At 41.1% G+C, this 16,171-nt stretch overlaps 1 protein-coding gene and 1 non-coding gene across 4 annotated transcripts in view; both read right to left on the bottom strand.

Moving 5' to 3' along the window:
• The window catches only part of RNF130 (ring finger protein 130), a 138,095-nt gene that overhangs the window by 65,057 nt on the left and 56,867 nt on the right, over nucleotides 1–16,171 (bottom strand). For all 3 annotated transcript variants that reach the window (XM_038551735.1, XM_038551736.1, XM_038551733.1), the window contains exon 3: nucleotides 11,599–11,849. In XM_038551735.1, the coding sequence (XP_038407663.1) occupies nucleotides 11,599–11,849 (251 nt within the window). The remainder of the gene's footprint in view (nucleotides 1–11,598; nucleotides 11,850–16,171) is intronic.
• Nucleotides 13,594–13,685, bottom strand: MIR340 (microRNA mir-340). The gene has a single exon (NR_049481.1). It is a non-coding gene; the product is annotated as a microRNA mir-340 (primary transcript).

The following is a 16,171-nucleotide window of genomic DNA, read 5'->3' as shown; positions in this document are numbered from 1 at the left end:
ACTGGGGGCAGTGAGACCTGGAAGGGTCAGGGCCTCCAAGAGAGAAGGAGGCAAGTGTAGCAGGGAACAACGGGAGGACAGAACCCTGCCAGGCTTCAAAGGTAAACGTGGCAGAACCAAATGACTGACAGGCGTGGGGGCCTAAGAGGGGCAGGGGATCAAGATGACTGGCCATGTGGCTGTGGCACTTCTGGAAGGAATTGCAGGTGCTGGTGGTGCTCAGCCATTGGCAAGCTAGTATCAACGCATGCAGGGTATCTGATTAGAGTGCCTGAAAATATTTGGGTAAATCACCCCTTCCACTTCTCGACTTCCAAAATCTGGGGCAAAAGGGAAAACAAAACAAAACAAAACAACCTTCTCTCTGTATTTGATATTAATGTCAAGTATCTTCACTGTAGTATTTTTCACTGGAGTTGGCCGTGGTACTTCCTTCTTGTGGACCCCTCACCATCTCCGATCACTCCAATCACACCTCCAAGGAAAGACACACCTCAGCCATGATTTTGGCCCTTATTTGAATCTAAAACCCACTGCTTTAATACTATTTGTGTTCTGCTGACTCTCAAAATCTAAGATGAAGCACAAATTCCCTTTGCTAAGATCATTTTTTATTCAAGTTCCTTGTCTATACCTGACCACCATGCTATGAAGTCACTGTTTTCAAGGTGTAGTCAGTGGGGCAGATGCTTGAAATTTACCTTTGGTGCTTAATAATAATATGAAACAATGATATTTATAGTAACTAAGATTTATTCAGTATATACCACATGCTAGGTACTGACTGTTCTAAGTCTTTCATATGGACTCACATAATCCTCATCATTTTGTGAGAAAGGAACCACATTATTCCCATCTTACAGAAGAGGAAACTGAGGCACAGGGAGAGGTAACTTGCCCAAATCCAAGCTGGTAATCCAAATCTAGACTTCTGGCCTCAGCCTGGGGGGTGGGGGGTGTCTTAAGAAGTTGCAGTTTTGAGGGGATCCCTGGGTGGCTCAGCGGTTTAACGCCTGCCTTTGGCCCAGGGCACGATCCTGGAGTCCCAGGATTGAGTCCCACGTCGGGCTCCCGGCATGGAGCCTGCTTCTCCCTCTGTCTCTCCCTCTGTCTCTCTCTCTCTCTCATGAATAAATAAGTAAAAATTAAAAAAAAAAAAAAAAAAGAAGTTGCAGTTTTAAAGTGCACCTCCTCCTGCCCCCACATGATTCCTTACACACTGAAGTTTGAGATGCCCTAAACTAAGTTTAGGGCACTCCCAACCCTCTCTCCAAAGCATTTCCTGGAGTACTCCACCCACTCCTCATATTCTCCATATTTCTGACTGTGCTTTATTCATAGGTAATAACATTACTCAAGCTTCCACCTCGGCGCACACAGAGCAGTGGAATGGAGCAAACCACAGGGACATGTCAGGCTGCAGAGGAGAAAGCCCAACCAGACACAGCTGGGGTGATGTATGTGATGGCAGCACAATTGCTAGGACTAGAGGCTCCTGACTTCCATTCCTGTTTCCACTCTAAATGCTGCAATGACTCTCCATAAGACAAAATACAAAGGGCCACTGATGGTCAGGGGCCACGCGATCTTGTTTCACTTTGCTAAAGGCACCGATGGTACCAATGTGAACACTCTTCTGGATGTGGATGCAAAGCACCCATGGGTTTTAAATGGGCAGAAAACAACTCCGGCTTCACCAAACGGGAATACCTCATTTAAAGCCAGCTGGTTCATAGCGTATGGAGGACAGGTCACTAGAATGACACTCAGTCCAGATTTTCTGGTCATCAGAACTCTTCCACAGACCCACAGCAGGTCTGCATCAAAATGGAGCAGGGTTCTCTCCCAATCACAGTGAGATCCAGGTGCTGGGACTGTACTTCTTCTTGACCCAAACCGCCTGGTCATCTGCCGTCTGTCTATCTCTATCGCTACCACTTTTTGTCCCTTTTGTCTAAAACAAGTACAACATGCTCGTGTCGACCCCTCCCCTGCCCTCTACATGACCTTGCTTTATGAATATTACTTTCTTTGGCTCTTCAATCTTTCCCTAAGAGCTCTTTCCCCCTAAACTTTTCCCATCAGAAAAAAATATTCCATTGCTCCACTGCTAAAACCATCACTTTATGGCTCCTTCTGGCATAGAGAATAAAGTCTAAATGCTTCAGTGTGTGATTCCAGCCCTTCATCTTCTTGTGTCAACATGCACCCAGATCAGCTCATAGGCTTAGGTCTCCTCCCCACGAATCCTGATGTCACTCCACCCTCCCATCCCTCCTTTCATCCCTCCATGGTTCTGTGGAAAATGATCTCTTTGCCTAACTTTCCTCCTACTCCCTATTTGATGAAGTCTTATTCATCCTTTAAAATTCAGCTCAAATGTCACTACATCTGCTGTGAAGTACCCTGACTCACCTAGAGTAATATCATTCTGCCCCCAAAAGAACTCATAGCACACAGTATTTTGATTACACCCGTCTGCCTTCCTCATAAAACGTAAGCTCATTCTTTAATTCACTGAGTCAGTGTGATGTGCCAGGCCCCATGCAAAACCCTGAGGAGGCAGAAATGAATGTCTCACTAACACCTGGATCTCAACAGCATATTCTGTGCTAGAAAAAAATCTTAAGCTCTTGATGTGTGTATAACTTTTAGAAGGCATGCACTTTCTTTATATAGACAGTGGTATTTATTTATGTAAACTGATCGTAATAGGACATGAAAAAGAAAGTAACACCATTTGAGGTATATTAGAAAAATGATGAAGTAATACATACATAGCTGAAACACCCCCCCCCAGTTTTTCTAGAATTATTAATCTTTAATAAACATAATAGACAAAATTCAATGTACAATCCAACAATACAAAAGAAGTCTGTCTTTTTGACACATAATCTTTTCCTAGGGGAAAAATCTTGATAGTATGCACAGTATTCCCTCCCCTCCAATTAGGAAGGAAGCCATTGAGCCCACTGTATTTTTTTTAAAGATTTAATTTATTTATTCATGAGACACATACACACACACACAGAGGGAGAGGGAGGGAGGGAGGGGGAGAGGGAGGGAGAGAGAGAGAGAGAGAGAGAGAGAGAGAGAGAGAGGCAGAGACACAGGCAGAGGGAGAAGCAGGCTCCTTGCAGGGAGCCTGACGTGGGACTTGATCCCGGGTCTCCAGGATAACACCCTGAGCTGAATGGGGCGCCAAACCCCTGAGCCACCCGGGCTGCCCGAGCCCACCGTATTTCAAAGACCAACTGTGTTTAAGCCAAGCATTACCCCTCCTCTGAAGAACATTCGGTTTTCTTCCTCACACTTACATGCAAGTGTGCTCTCCAATTAGCTACCTTCCAAGATAAAATGGGCAATAAATGCCTGCTTCATTTCAGTAACCTCAAGATATTTAAAGTCTAAGAATTATGTATATATATTTTGGCAAGGAGCTTTGGCAAGTTTTAAATACCTTAGAAACTTAGAAATATGCATTTTCACAGGGAATTTTCATTAAAAAGTCACTCTAAACTCAGGTTTAGCTTGTGGAACTTCTTTATATCTGCCTTATTATTCCTCAACCGTAAAATAAAAAATTATTTTTTCTATTGTGGGAATCAAACCTGACTTTAGGATTAAAGATGCAACATTAACCTTAACTGTGAAGAAGTTTACCCTGAGGCTCCCTCTCGATAGAAACACACCAAACATAGATCTTCATGTGAAGGATTGATCACTGACTTACCAGCAGGCAACACATTTGCGTCTACCATCAGCCATCCTGAGCTGTCTGTGCCTAAACACTGTATTTAGATGCACTTGGACAGTTTTTCAGGAAAAGCAGACCACCGATGGATGTTTAACAGTAACGATTAGTTCTAGTTCTTTCTGTACATGTAAAATGGTGTCAACTGTGTACATTATATTGTGCTTAGAAAGTTATTTATGATACATTGTCTTCCTTAGTAGCATATTCTATACAGAGCACTGCTTCCTGATGATAGTCTGGGAGAAAATGAGCCTCTCCCTAAAGTCACCCTTTCTCCTTTGCCAAAACTTCTGGCTTCTCGTTTAAAATAGCCAAAGGTTTCAACCAGTTGAGCTGCTGCCATCTTCTTATTAAACTTTAATAAGCTAAGCTTTTTAAGCCACATAAAAATTTCATCAAGTGTTTCTCAACCCTTAGGAAAAGACGGAAGGAGGAAAGAAAGGTCAGATAGAACATGTCTTTCTGCTCTGGCAGCATCTGGAAAAGGTTGTGGAAGCCTGTATGCAGCCAGCTGCACTACAAGTGCTGGGGAGCCAGGGGGCCCTGGGCTGCACCAGATGGTGGGTGTGCCGTCACCTTCATCACACACGGGCCCCACACTGGGTGCCAATTAAAGTGCTACCATCAAGCACCAGGCTCCTGGGCCCAACTGTATGCTCTTTTCCAAAAGTCCTTGGGATGTGCTATATTCACCCCACCATTACAGGGTTCTCGTGTTAGAAACACCATTTCAGAGCAACTCTTGATCATTTTACTTGCAGTGTTTCGTAATGGCAACATATTTAAGAAGTGTCTTCATTTTAAGAAAATGAATAGGGCATGCCACATGTTAATACAGAGTTAATAACAGAAGGAACAGATAAAAGAGTTGAAAGAGGTTACTTGTCTCCAGGAAACAAGAATTAGGAAATGACTGGGCAAGGAACCAAGCCTTGTGGTGCTATTTATTTTTAAGAATCCTGTTCATACATTGTATCGGTGAAACATTTAAATTTACAAATGAAAGTTCCATCACTGAGGAAAGTGGGCTATTAAAAACTACTTCAGTGCTGTGCCACAGTCCTCCAAGAAGCTCAAAAACTTCAGTTGACATCTATTTTCCCCAGACATCATCAGACAGGACTTCAATGATAAATACACAAATGTTGTCACTTTGTTGGTGCTGGTGTGACTCTTCCTCATTTCATCAAAACTGGATTTCACATCTATTCATTTTGTCAAAGACCTCACAAAACTGGTGCCTTCTATTTGAAGGCTGTAAATGTGATTTCACACATTATGTCTAATCTTTTCTAGAACAGGCACATTTTAGATCAGCTAACACTTCCACCTGCTAGTCCCTTATTGCCACCACCTATGTGCCCACCCCAGTGTGGGACATGCTATGCGGACTGTCCATTCTGACAAGAGAAGCCCCTCCTGCCCAACCCTCCCTCCGGATCTGTGACAAGCACATGAGTCTGAAAGGTGGACGCCCTCCTCAGGGACTTCGAGACTGGAGGAATGCAGGGTGGAATGCCTGTACCCATCCTACTCTAGCTGCATCCCTTTTTCCATGGTGGCTTCAAAGGGGCCCAGCAGAAAGGTGATCTTTCCACCCCACCTTCTTGCAGAAGCAAGCTCCATGTACCGATCTAATTGACATCTACAGAATATCCTGCCCAACAACAGATTGTGCATTTTGTCCAACTGCCCATATTATATTCACCAAGACAGATGACATGCTAGGTAATAAAACAAGCCTCAACACATCTAAAAGAACTGAAATCATACAGAGTATTTTTCTAATGATAATGGAACCAAAATAGAAATCAGGAATACTAAGATAACTGCAGAATCTCCAAACTCCTGGAAAGTGAACACATGGGTCAAAGAGGAAGTTTCAAAAGAAAAAATTACATAAAACTGAACAAAAATGAAAATACAGGATATCAAAGTATATGGGACACAGTTAACATAGTCCTAAGAAACTCAGAGCACTAAAGGCTTACGTCAGAAAGAAGAAAGGTGTCAAATAGATAAATCTAAGTTCCCATCTTTAAAAATGAAATAAAAGGGGATGCCTGGGTGGCTCAGCGGTTGAGCATCTGCCTTTGGCTCGGGTCATGATCCTGGGGTTCTGGGATCGAGTTCTGCATTGGGCTCCCTGTGGGGAGCCCGCTTCTTCCTCTGCCTATGTCTCTGCCTCTCTCTGTGCGTGTCTCATGAATAAATAAATAAAATCTTAAAAAATAAAAAAAGAAATAAAAGAGGCACCTGGGTGGCTTAGTCTGTTAAGCATCTGCCTTAAGCTCAGGTCATGATCTCAGGGTCCTGGGATCAAGCCCCATGTTGGGCTCCCCACACAGTGGGGAATCTGCTTCTCCCCCTCCTCTCTGCTTGTGTCCTCTCTCCTTATCTGTCACTATTTCTGTCTCTCTCTCAAATAAATAAATAAAATCTTTTAAAAAATGAAATAAAAAAATGGTTCTTCGAAAAATATCAGTAAAATGGAGAAGTTTCTAGCAAGACTGACAAAAATAAAAAAAAAGATATAAATCATTAAAATCAGAAACAGGAATATCACCACACTGTAGCATTACAAGAACAACTTAATGCTCATAGATTTGACACCTAAAAAACGAGCCAATTAAAAAAATAAAAAAATTTAAAAAATGAGCCAATTGCTCAGAAACCACAAATTACCAAATTCCGTCTCTCTCACAAAATTAGACACAAAGGTCCTAAACAAAATTAATCAGCCAAATACAGCAATGTACAAAAAATTATATACCACAACAAACTGGGATTTATTACAGGCACGTGGGTCTGGTTCAACACTAGAAAAATCCATGACTGCAATCTACCATAGTGGGCAGCCCTGGTGGCCCAGCGGTTTAGTGCCGCCTTCAGCCCAGGGTGGGATCCTGGAGACCCGGGATCGAATCCCACATCAGGCTCCCTGCATGGAGCCTGCTTCTCCCTCTGCCTGTGTCTCTGCCTCTCTGTGTGTGTGTCTCTCATGAATAAATAAATAAAATATTTTTAAAAATCTACCATGGCAACAGGATAAAGAAGAAAACAAAAAAAATCATATGATCATGTCAACTGACACAAGAAACGTAACAAAATTGAACTAGAAACACAGAAGACCTTCCTTAAGTTGGTAAGAAACATCTACAAAACATGACAGCTAAAACATATTTAATGATGAAATTCTTTCCTCTAAGACCGGGTACCAGCAAGGATGCCCACTCTCACCACTGAACTCTCATGCCCGCCCATTCAACACAGCACTGAAAATCTAGCCACTACAATTAAGGCAAAACAAACAAAACAAAAACAAGGGCAGTGAGACTGGAAAGAAGTTCCTATTTGCAGATAACATGATTGTCTATACAGAAAATCCCAAGCAGTCTACAGAGAGTTTATCAAGACTGCAAAATAAAAAGTCAGCATACAATACTGAATCACATTTTGATCTACTAACAGTGGACATATGGAACTTGAAGAAACTAAAAACACATTTGCAGTCCATTTACATTATATTATCACTCACAGTCACTCCAATGTGTACAGGATCTGTATGCTAAAAACTATAAAATGTTGATGAAAGGAATGACCCAAATAAGTTGAAAAATATTACAAGTTCATGGACTGGAAGATTCAACACAGTAAATATATCAGTTCTCCCCAAACGGATCTATAGTTTATTTATTTTTTAAAAGATTTTATTTATTCATAAGAAACACAGAGAGGCAGAGACACAAGTATAGGGAGAGGCAAGCTCCATGCAGGGAGCCCAATGTGGGACTCAATCCCCAGACCCAAGAACATACCCTGAGCTGAAGGCAGACGCTCAACTGCTGAGCCTTCCAGGCATCCCTGATCTATAGTTTAATGTGTTCATATAAAAATCCCAGCAGGGTTTTGTGTGGTGTTTTTTTTTTCTTTTTTGGTAGAGATACAGGCAAACTTATTCTAAAATTTACATGGAAAGACTCTAGGACCTAGAATAGATAAAAGAATCTTGAAACATAAGAATCAAATAGGAGGAATCACTCTACCCAATAGTGTGGTTACAGTCATCAAAGCAGTGAGGGATGGGCAGAGGGATAAAACCATACTTCAGTGGAATGGAACAGAAAACCCAGAAACAGAGCCATAGAAAAATGCCCAATTTGGGGGGGGGGGGGGGAGAAAAGAAAAAGAAAGAAAAAGAAAAAAGAATCTTAACCCAAATATCTCATTTATACAAAAATTAACTCAAAATGGATTATGGACTTCAACATAAGAGGTAGAAGTATATAACTTCTAGGAAAAAAAAAGGTCTTTGGAATATAGGGCTAGGCAAAAATGTTTTTAGAGTTGCAGCAAAAGTAAAGTTGAAAGACCTCATCAAAATTAAAAATGTTTGCTCTTCAAAGACCCTGTTAAGAGGTTGAAAAGACTAGATACAAACTGGGAAAAAATATTTGCAGACCACAATTCTGACAAAGGCTTGCATCTGGAATGTAACAACTCTTAAAACTCAATGATTAAAAAAAACAAAAAAACCCAAAAACAACCCAGGTAGGAAATGAGTAAAAGCCATGAACGGACATTTCACTAAGAGGATATACAGATGGCAAAAAAGCACATGAAAAGATGTTCCACATCAGCAGCCATGAGAGGAATGCAAATGAAAACCACAGAAGAGATGTGACTACACACCTAAAATATAAAAAAATATTGACGATAACACATGCCATCAAGGATGCAGAGGAACTGGGTCAGGAATATGTATCTAATGCAAATGTGGAATACTACAGCCACTTGGGGAAAAGGTATGGCAGTTTCTTACAGACTTTTATATATGCTTACCGTAATAATAGAAATATCTATTTCATTCTTGAACTTTTACCAAAGGCAAATGCAAACTCAGGTTAACACAAACATCTTTAACAAATGTTCATAGCCACTTTAAAACAGCCAAAACATTGAAACAATCTGGTTCACAAAACTGTGGAACCACCAAGCTACAGAATTCTACTCAGCACTAAAAACGAATGAGCTACCAATACATACAACTTGGAAGGCTCTCAAGGGAGTTGTGTTAGGCGAAGACACCCAAACTCTAGAGGTCAAGTACTATATAATTCCATTTCAACAGCTTTCCTGAAATGACAGAACTGTAGAGTGGGGAACAGATCAGTGGTGACAGGAGCTAGGCAGGCGGTAGAAGGAAGGTGCCTAGGACAGAAGAACAGTACAAAGGATCCTGGTGGGGAACTGCTCTGTGTCTTGACTGTGGTGACCTAACACTGTATAGAACTACACACATGCCTGCACAAGTACAGATCAAACTGGAGAAATCTGAAAAAGATCAGTAGCTTGTATCCAAGTCAATATCCGGCTTGTAATATATACTATAGTTAAGTAAGGCTTTACCCCTGGTGGAAAATGCATAAAGGGGATCTGGGATCTCCTTGTTATTTCTTACAAATGCACATGAATGTACAATTATCTCAAAATAAAAAGTTTAACAAATGTAAAGGGCTGGTATTCCTGAAAAGATGCATATAGCCTGGATCTAAGAGTGAAGGAACATTGGATATCAGAGAAACTCAAATACAAAACTATTAGTTTGGATTCTTCAAAAATGTCAACGCCATGAAACAGATTAAAAGACACATGACAGGGGTACCTGGCTAGCTCAGTCGGTAGCACAAGCAACTCTTTATCTTAGGGTTGTGAATTCAAGTCCCATGTTGGGTGCAGAACTTGTTTAAAAAAAAAGAAAAAGAAAAAAGAAAAGACAAGGCGACTGAATGCAACGAACAATGTTTGGATCAATCCAGGGTTTGCTTTGCTATAGAGGACATTATTAAGACAATTTTTTTTTTTTTTAATTTAGTAGGCTCAATGCCCAATGAGGGGTTTGAACTCATGACCCTGACATCAAGACCTGCAAGCTCTCCCAACTGAGCCAGCCAAGGTGCCCCTATTATTAAGACAATTTTACGAAACTTAGAAAAGGTCTATAGATCAGTTATTGTTATCAGTGTTAACTTTCTGATTTTGAAAATCATACTGTGATTATGTAAGAAATGTTCTTCTGTTGCTTTTTAAAAATACACAATAAGGTATTTAAAGGGGCATATCACAAATTTACTCTCAAATGGTTAAAAAAAGTATATATACATAGAAAAGTTAACAGTTGAAGAATCTAGGTAAGGGAATACTTTATACTATTCTCACAGCTTCTCTAGAAAATTATAAATAATAAAAATTGTCATAAAAATTTAAAGGTATACAGAATACTGCACAGAGTGTGGCACATAAATGTGCAATAAACTACAGTTTTCAGATATTTTATACCTTTTATCAGATGAAGAAACAGGTTAAGAAATGAAATAAATGGTCTAAGAAAGACTATGGCAAACTGGTGATAAGGTCAGGATTTGAACTTAGATCTGTTCCACAGCAGCATCTGTGCTTTCACTAGAATGAGGAAGGCTGAAAATTTTGACTCTCCCACAGGTGTCTTGATGTACTCTGTTTATAAGGAGAGGATGGCATTGCATAAAGACTGGCTTCAAGCCACTCTCTAAGCAGTTCCCTTGCTAGTTTCCTACCAGAGAAACCTTGGACTGGGACTGGGACCTCACAGCTTCAACCCTGTCCCCCAGGTGCACTTTGTCTAGAGCATGTCAAACAAACTGATAAGATTACCGCCTGCAGGCCCTCCACTATAGGGCAGCACACCGTCTTGTCTTTCCTTGGTCTTTATTCACTGATCTGAAATCCACTGAACATTCAGTCTGCGCTCATCAATGGAAGTTCTAGGACAACCAGATAACTTTCTCCTATAGGTCCTCCTCCACACCTCACCATCACCCCATGGCCAGGGTTAAACAGGGTAGGTGGTTTTTAATTGAATTATTTTTTCTGAATAGATAATACACATGGGACAAAAGTACTTGAAGTTTCCCTCCCTCCACTTCCCAGCTCCCCTCCCCACGGACAATGAATGCTTCAGCTCAAAAATGCAACTCCATGATATTTATCCAAGGCACTAGCATTAGCTAGATTGTACTGTGATACTAAGCTGACCATTTACCTCGGATATTCCCAAGTGATCATTGTAAATTTAAATTCTAAGTTTAGGCATTTAAAAAAATCCTGAAAATAACATGAATAAGTAGATTTTCAACCTACTGACATGACTGAGGGTCACCGCTTTCTTCTTCTTCTTTCTTCTTTCTTTCTTTCTTTCTCTTTCTTTCTCTTCTTCTTCTTTAATTTTTTTTTTCATTTATTTATGATAGTCACAGAGAGAGAGAGAGGCAGAGACATAGGCAGAGGGAGAAGTAGGCTCCATGCACTGGGAGCCTGACGTGGGATTAGATCCCGGGTCTCCAGGATCGTGCCCTGGGCCAAAGGCAGGCGCTAAACCGCTGCGCCACCCAGGGATCCCCTTCTTCCTTCTTTTCTTCTTTCTTCTTTCTTTCTTCTTCTTCTTCTTTCTTCTTCTTTCTTCTTCTTCTTCTTCCTCCTCCTCCTCCCCTTCTCCTTCCCCTTCTTCTTCTTCTTCTTTTAAAGATTTTATTTATTTATTCATGTGAGACACGGGGTGGGGGGGCGGGGGCGGGCAGAGATACAGGCAGAGGGAGAAGCAGTCTCCATGCAGAGAGCCTGACATGGGACTCGATCCCAGGTCTCCGGATCATGCCCTGGACTGAAGGCGGTGCTAAACCGCTGAGCCACCCAGGCTGCCCCACCACTTTCTTCTTAAGTGAAAAACTGCATTATTTATGACAATAGACATCTCCGAATTATGGTTGGTAAGCATGGATCATTAGAGAGTGCTAGGAGCTCACCTGGTTCCTGTCGCGTGCGTTCGTGTACCTGATCTTCTGAATGAAGTAGAATATGAGCCACGCGGAAGAAATAATCATCAGAACAATAAAGGATATTGACACGAAGACTAGAGAGCCACGGCTGAAGTTCTTTGGCGGCATTCGTGTTCCAACAGCTATTGTCATTTGTACAGAGATGTTTTTCTCCAGATAACTCAAAATATCCTTACCCCTCAATTCTGTAATCATGACAGCAATAATATCTCCAGTGCCTGTAATGTAAAATAAACACAGACACTCAAGTGACCTTTAAAATTTATAGGAACATCAAACATATAAACCGCTACAAGTTTTGCTAATGGCATGGGTCTGCAGATTCGACTTTTCAATGCGATGAGTCTGCAGTTGGGTATGCTGGCACCAAGTAGAAACAAGAATCTGTAGTATATTACTTAAGATACAGACAAAATGTAAAAGGATTGCAATGGCAAGAGCCATATAACTAGGCATACAACTAAATTTAAAAAATTGATTATTGTATCAGCCAAATGTGGCAACAGATAGTATAAAACATATTATACAACAACATAATGTGATAAAATAATGGCAGGTCTTTAGTAAAACCTTTTCCATCTTGAAATGCTCCTTAGAAAGTCTCAGCTCCATAAGAAAAGAACAGCGCTAAGTATTTATAGAACAAAAAAATAGTTCAAAAAGCACTAGTATTTATAGTACAAAAATTGGTACTTTTGGTACTACTCACTCGTTTTTAGAAATATTTATGGAGCACCTATTGTGTATATAGAACTAGTATAGGGAAGAGAAAGAAGTATAGGATATTATAATATCACTGATGTGACACAAACCTGGTAACAGAGCTGCAAAAGCCAAATGCCTGCTGGTGGTAACCTCTGTTTTTTTTTTTTTTTTTTTTTGTAACCTCTGTTAATAACAGTGGAGACTAAGTTTGGTCTTCTGTCTAGACCTGATGAGAGGAAGGTTCCTTTCTTGTTTACCCCAGAACCCTTCCGGATATTCAACCCTCCCTGAGACAAATCCAAGCTTCCACACTCTGGGCTAGCTGGGCATCAAAACCCTTCCAGCTTCTAATAGCTGTCCAGACATTCTGCCACAGCCACAGACTATTTAATATTTAAGGTAATTATCAGGATGTTAAGTTGCTCTTTGAGTCATCTACTACTTTCACTTATGTGATTTCCAAGAGGAGTAATACAGTTACTCTCTGTTCTGTGGAGCACAAAATTACTATTCCTTTCCTCCTCCACAAAGGGAAGTCATTTTCCATTTCCTTTACAGGAAAAAGGGCAGCTGTCTTACTCCAATCAAGCTGCCAACGATCCTCCTTTCTAAGGATCCTCCTTTCTAAGCTGAGGCTGGTGGCAACGTGCAACTTCTAGCACACTTCAAAGCAAAGACTAATAAGACTCTGCGGGTTGGAGGAAGGAGAATAAACATTTTATTTCAGGAAAGAGAAAATTAAAACTATTTATTCAAATTTGAATAAGGTCTGCACATTAATGTAAACCCCCAAAGCCAAACAAACAAATACCCACAACCTGCCTTTTCAAAGGCTTTTTCAATGAGTAATACTACTAAGGATCTGGTTTACATGTTTACATATTTAACTAAAAAGAACCACCCTTGTTCTCCCATGCAGTCAAAAGGCCTCAGGTAACTGAAAAGAAATTTAATAATTAAGTTTCATGAAGCATTTAACCCAATGGAACATACACCTTTTATATTACCTTATTCAAAATTGTCCCAGACATTTTATCAGAATACAGATTCAAAAAAAATCCTAAAAACAAAAAGAAAACTGCAAAATTAAAGCAAGCAACAAAATTAACATCTTGTTTACCTTTCTGAAGTAAAAGTTCTGGTCAGTAAGTTACAGAAAATCATAAAATAATGCAAAATCATTTAAAATTTGCCATTCAGAAATCTTAGGTCTGTGCTTTTAAAATGCTGTTCAACAGGCAGTGGTGTGCGGTGTTAGGTACCAGGCACGGCTATAAAGTAACTGAGACGGATCCCACAACCGACACATGACAATCAGTCTCATTGCTTTATAATCGCATCAGGTACAAAGAGTTTTAGAAACCAGTTCTGAGGCTTCCTCTTGAAGACTCGAGCTGGAAGAGGAGCAGGGCAAGCTGCACAGGTAGCCAGGGGAAACCGATGCACACAATATCACTTGTTCAAAGAACATTAAGTGAATACCACCTAATTTCAACTGGAAAGCTGTTTGGGAAAAGAAGCATTTAATTATTTCAACCATCCACTCAATGGTATTTATTGAGCACGTACTATGATCAAAGATGATCTAATGTTCACCTTTTTTTGTTTTTTAATTATTTTTTTTAATTTTTTTTGAATTTTATTTATGATAGTCACACACAGAGAGAGAGAGAGAGAGAGAGAGGGAGGCAGAGACACAGGCAGAGGGAGAAGCAGGCTCCATGCACCGGGAGCCCGACGTGGGATTCTATTCCGGGTCTCCAGGATCGCGCCCTGGGCCAAAGGCAGGCGCCAAACTGCTGCGCCACCCAGGGATCCCCACCTTTTTTTGTTTTTAAAGATTTCATTCTTAAGTAAGTGCTACACCCAATGTGGGGCTCGAACTCATAACCCCGAGATTAAGAGTCACCTGCTCTACCGACTGAGCCAGCCAGGCACCCCTTACTCTAATGTTCACTTTTGAAAGTCAGAAAATTTACTTGCTGTGAAATAAGAGAAAACAGATATTATTGGTCTGGCCCGGTTCCTAGCACAAAGCTCCTAAAAACCCTCGGCAATTTCCTAAGTGGTAAGAGCATTAGAAGCATCTTTTGTTCTGATATCTGGTCTTGGATCCTGACACTGAGCTCCCAAATAATTCCTTGAACTTCCTGGGTGACAGGAGAGTCTTCTGTTCTAATGAGGTGACTCTTGGAGGGCCATGAGGAAAAGTCTAGAACTTTAAGCCCATCCACTCCATTCTCTGGGGAAGGGAGAGGAGTTGGACGTTGAGTTAATAGGATCATGTCTATGTGATGAATTCTCCATAAAAACCTATAAGAGTGGGGTCTGGAGAACTTATGTGTTGGTGAACACATGCAGGTGCTGGGACGGTGGCAAGCCAGAGAGCCTCTTTGCACATATCTTACCCCATGCATCTTTGGCTGGCCATTCACCTGTATACTTTATTATAACCTTTATAATAAACCAGTAAATGTGTTTCCTTGAGTTCTGTGAGCCATTCTAACAATGTTTTGGACACTATGAGGGGGTTGTGGGAACCTTGACTGGCTGGTCAGTCAGAAGTACAGGTGACAACCTGGGACTTTTGGTTGGCTTTGAAGTGGAGTGGGGAGGAGGCAGCCTCCTGGGACTGAGCCATTAGCTTGTGGGATCTGATGTGAACTCCAGGTAGACAGGGTTGGAATTCAACTGAATTCTAGGACACTCAGCTGGTATGGCTGAGAATTGCTTCAAATAGGGGAAAGGCCCACATATGGTGGGCCTTGGTGACCAGAAGTATCACAGAACCATTGTGTATGAATAGTACAGGAGACACACAAGAGGGTTTTTTCCTCTTTATACTTGTTCTTGATTATGTGAAAACTGCATTTACCCTCAAAAAGCAAAGGAGAATCCAAATACAATTCAATTAGAAAAAAAGGCTAAACAAAGTAATGAATAAAAGGTACATCCATTTTTAAAGAAAGAGCAAAGGAGAATTTTTTTTTTTTTTAAGTAGGCTCCATGTTGAGCATGGAAACCAACATGGTGCTTGAACTCACAACCCTGAGGTCCTGACCTGGGCTGAGAACAAGAGTCGGACGCTCAACAGACTGAGCTAGCCAGGCGCCCTGAGCCAAAGGAGAAGCGTGAAGGGGTTGGAGAGAGGAGCCCATGCAGGTAGCCTCAGCAGGCTGGTGCAGAGGAAGAGACTGCCAGCAGGACAGGAAAGGAGGCTCAAGCACTGCTCTTCAAGCAGAATGAAGAAGGCTGTCAGAATACTACTCAAGCCACTAGGTTTTTAACCATTTCTGCCTGCAAATCAGTTAGAGAATCTGATGACAGGAGAGCCCTCCTACAAGAAAAGTCCCTATTCTGCTAATTTCAGGGGATGTTCATGGGTCTCCTCACACTCCTAAAGCTGATCTGGGTTCACAGACCCTGATTTAAGGATGCCCCTACCACTTGACTTTTAAAGATCTAAGAAGCCCTGGCCCCGCTTCTGGGGGTGGGAGGTTGGGGGATAGTAATGCCAGAGAAAGTACAAGCTTCAGGATAAAAACAGGGTTAGGTCAGGTAGTGACCGGTAAGAATTAAAGACTTATTAGACTATCATGATGTAAACACTCAAGGAGAGATGACAAATAATATTTGGAGCATCCACCACCACCAACCTGAATCCTAACCCCTTGGCCAACACTGCTAATAAGTCAGACATGGCCTCAGAATCTCACACATTTCAACATGCCCAGCAGCCAGGATTAATTTATCAGAGATGACAAATAAATAAAAATCTACTACAATCCCTACTTTCACTTATTTTCTTAAAACTTTCTCCACTTCTCTTTAACGT

This window comes from Canis lupus, chromosome 11, assembly GCF_011100685.1.
Source record: "Canis lupus familiaris isolate Mischka breed German Shepherd chromosome 11, alternate assembly UU_Cfam_GSD_1.0, whole genome shotgun sequence".
Taxonomy (NCBI): domain Eukaryota; kingdom Metazoa; phylum Chordata; class Mammalia; order Carnivora; family Canidae; genus Canis; species Canis lupus.
This window is presented reverse-complemented; position numbering and strand designations above follow the sequence as displayed.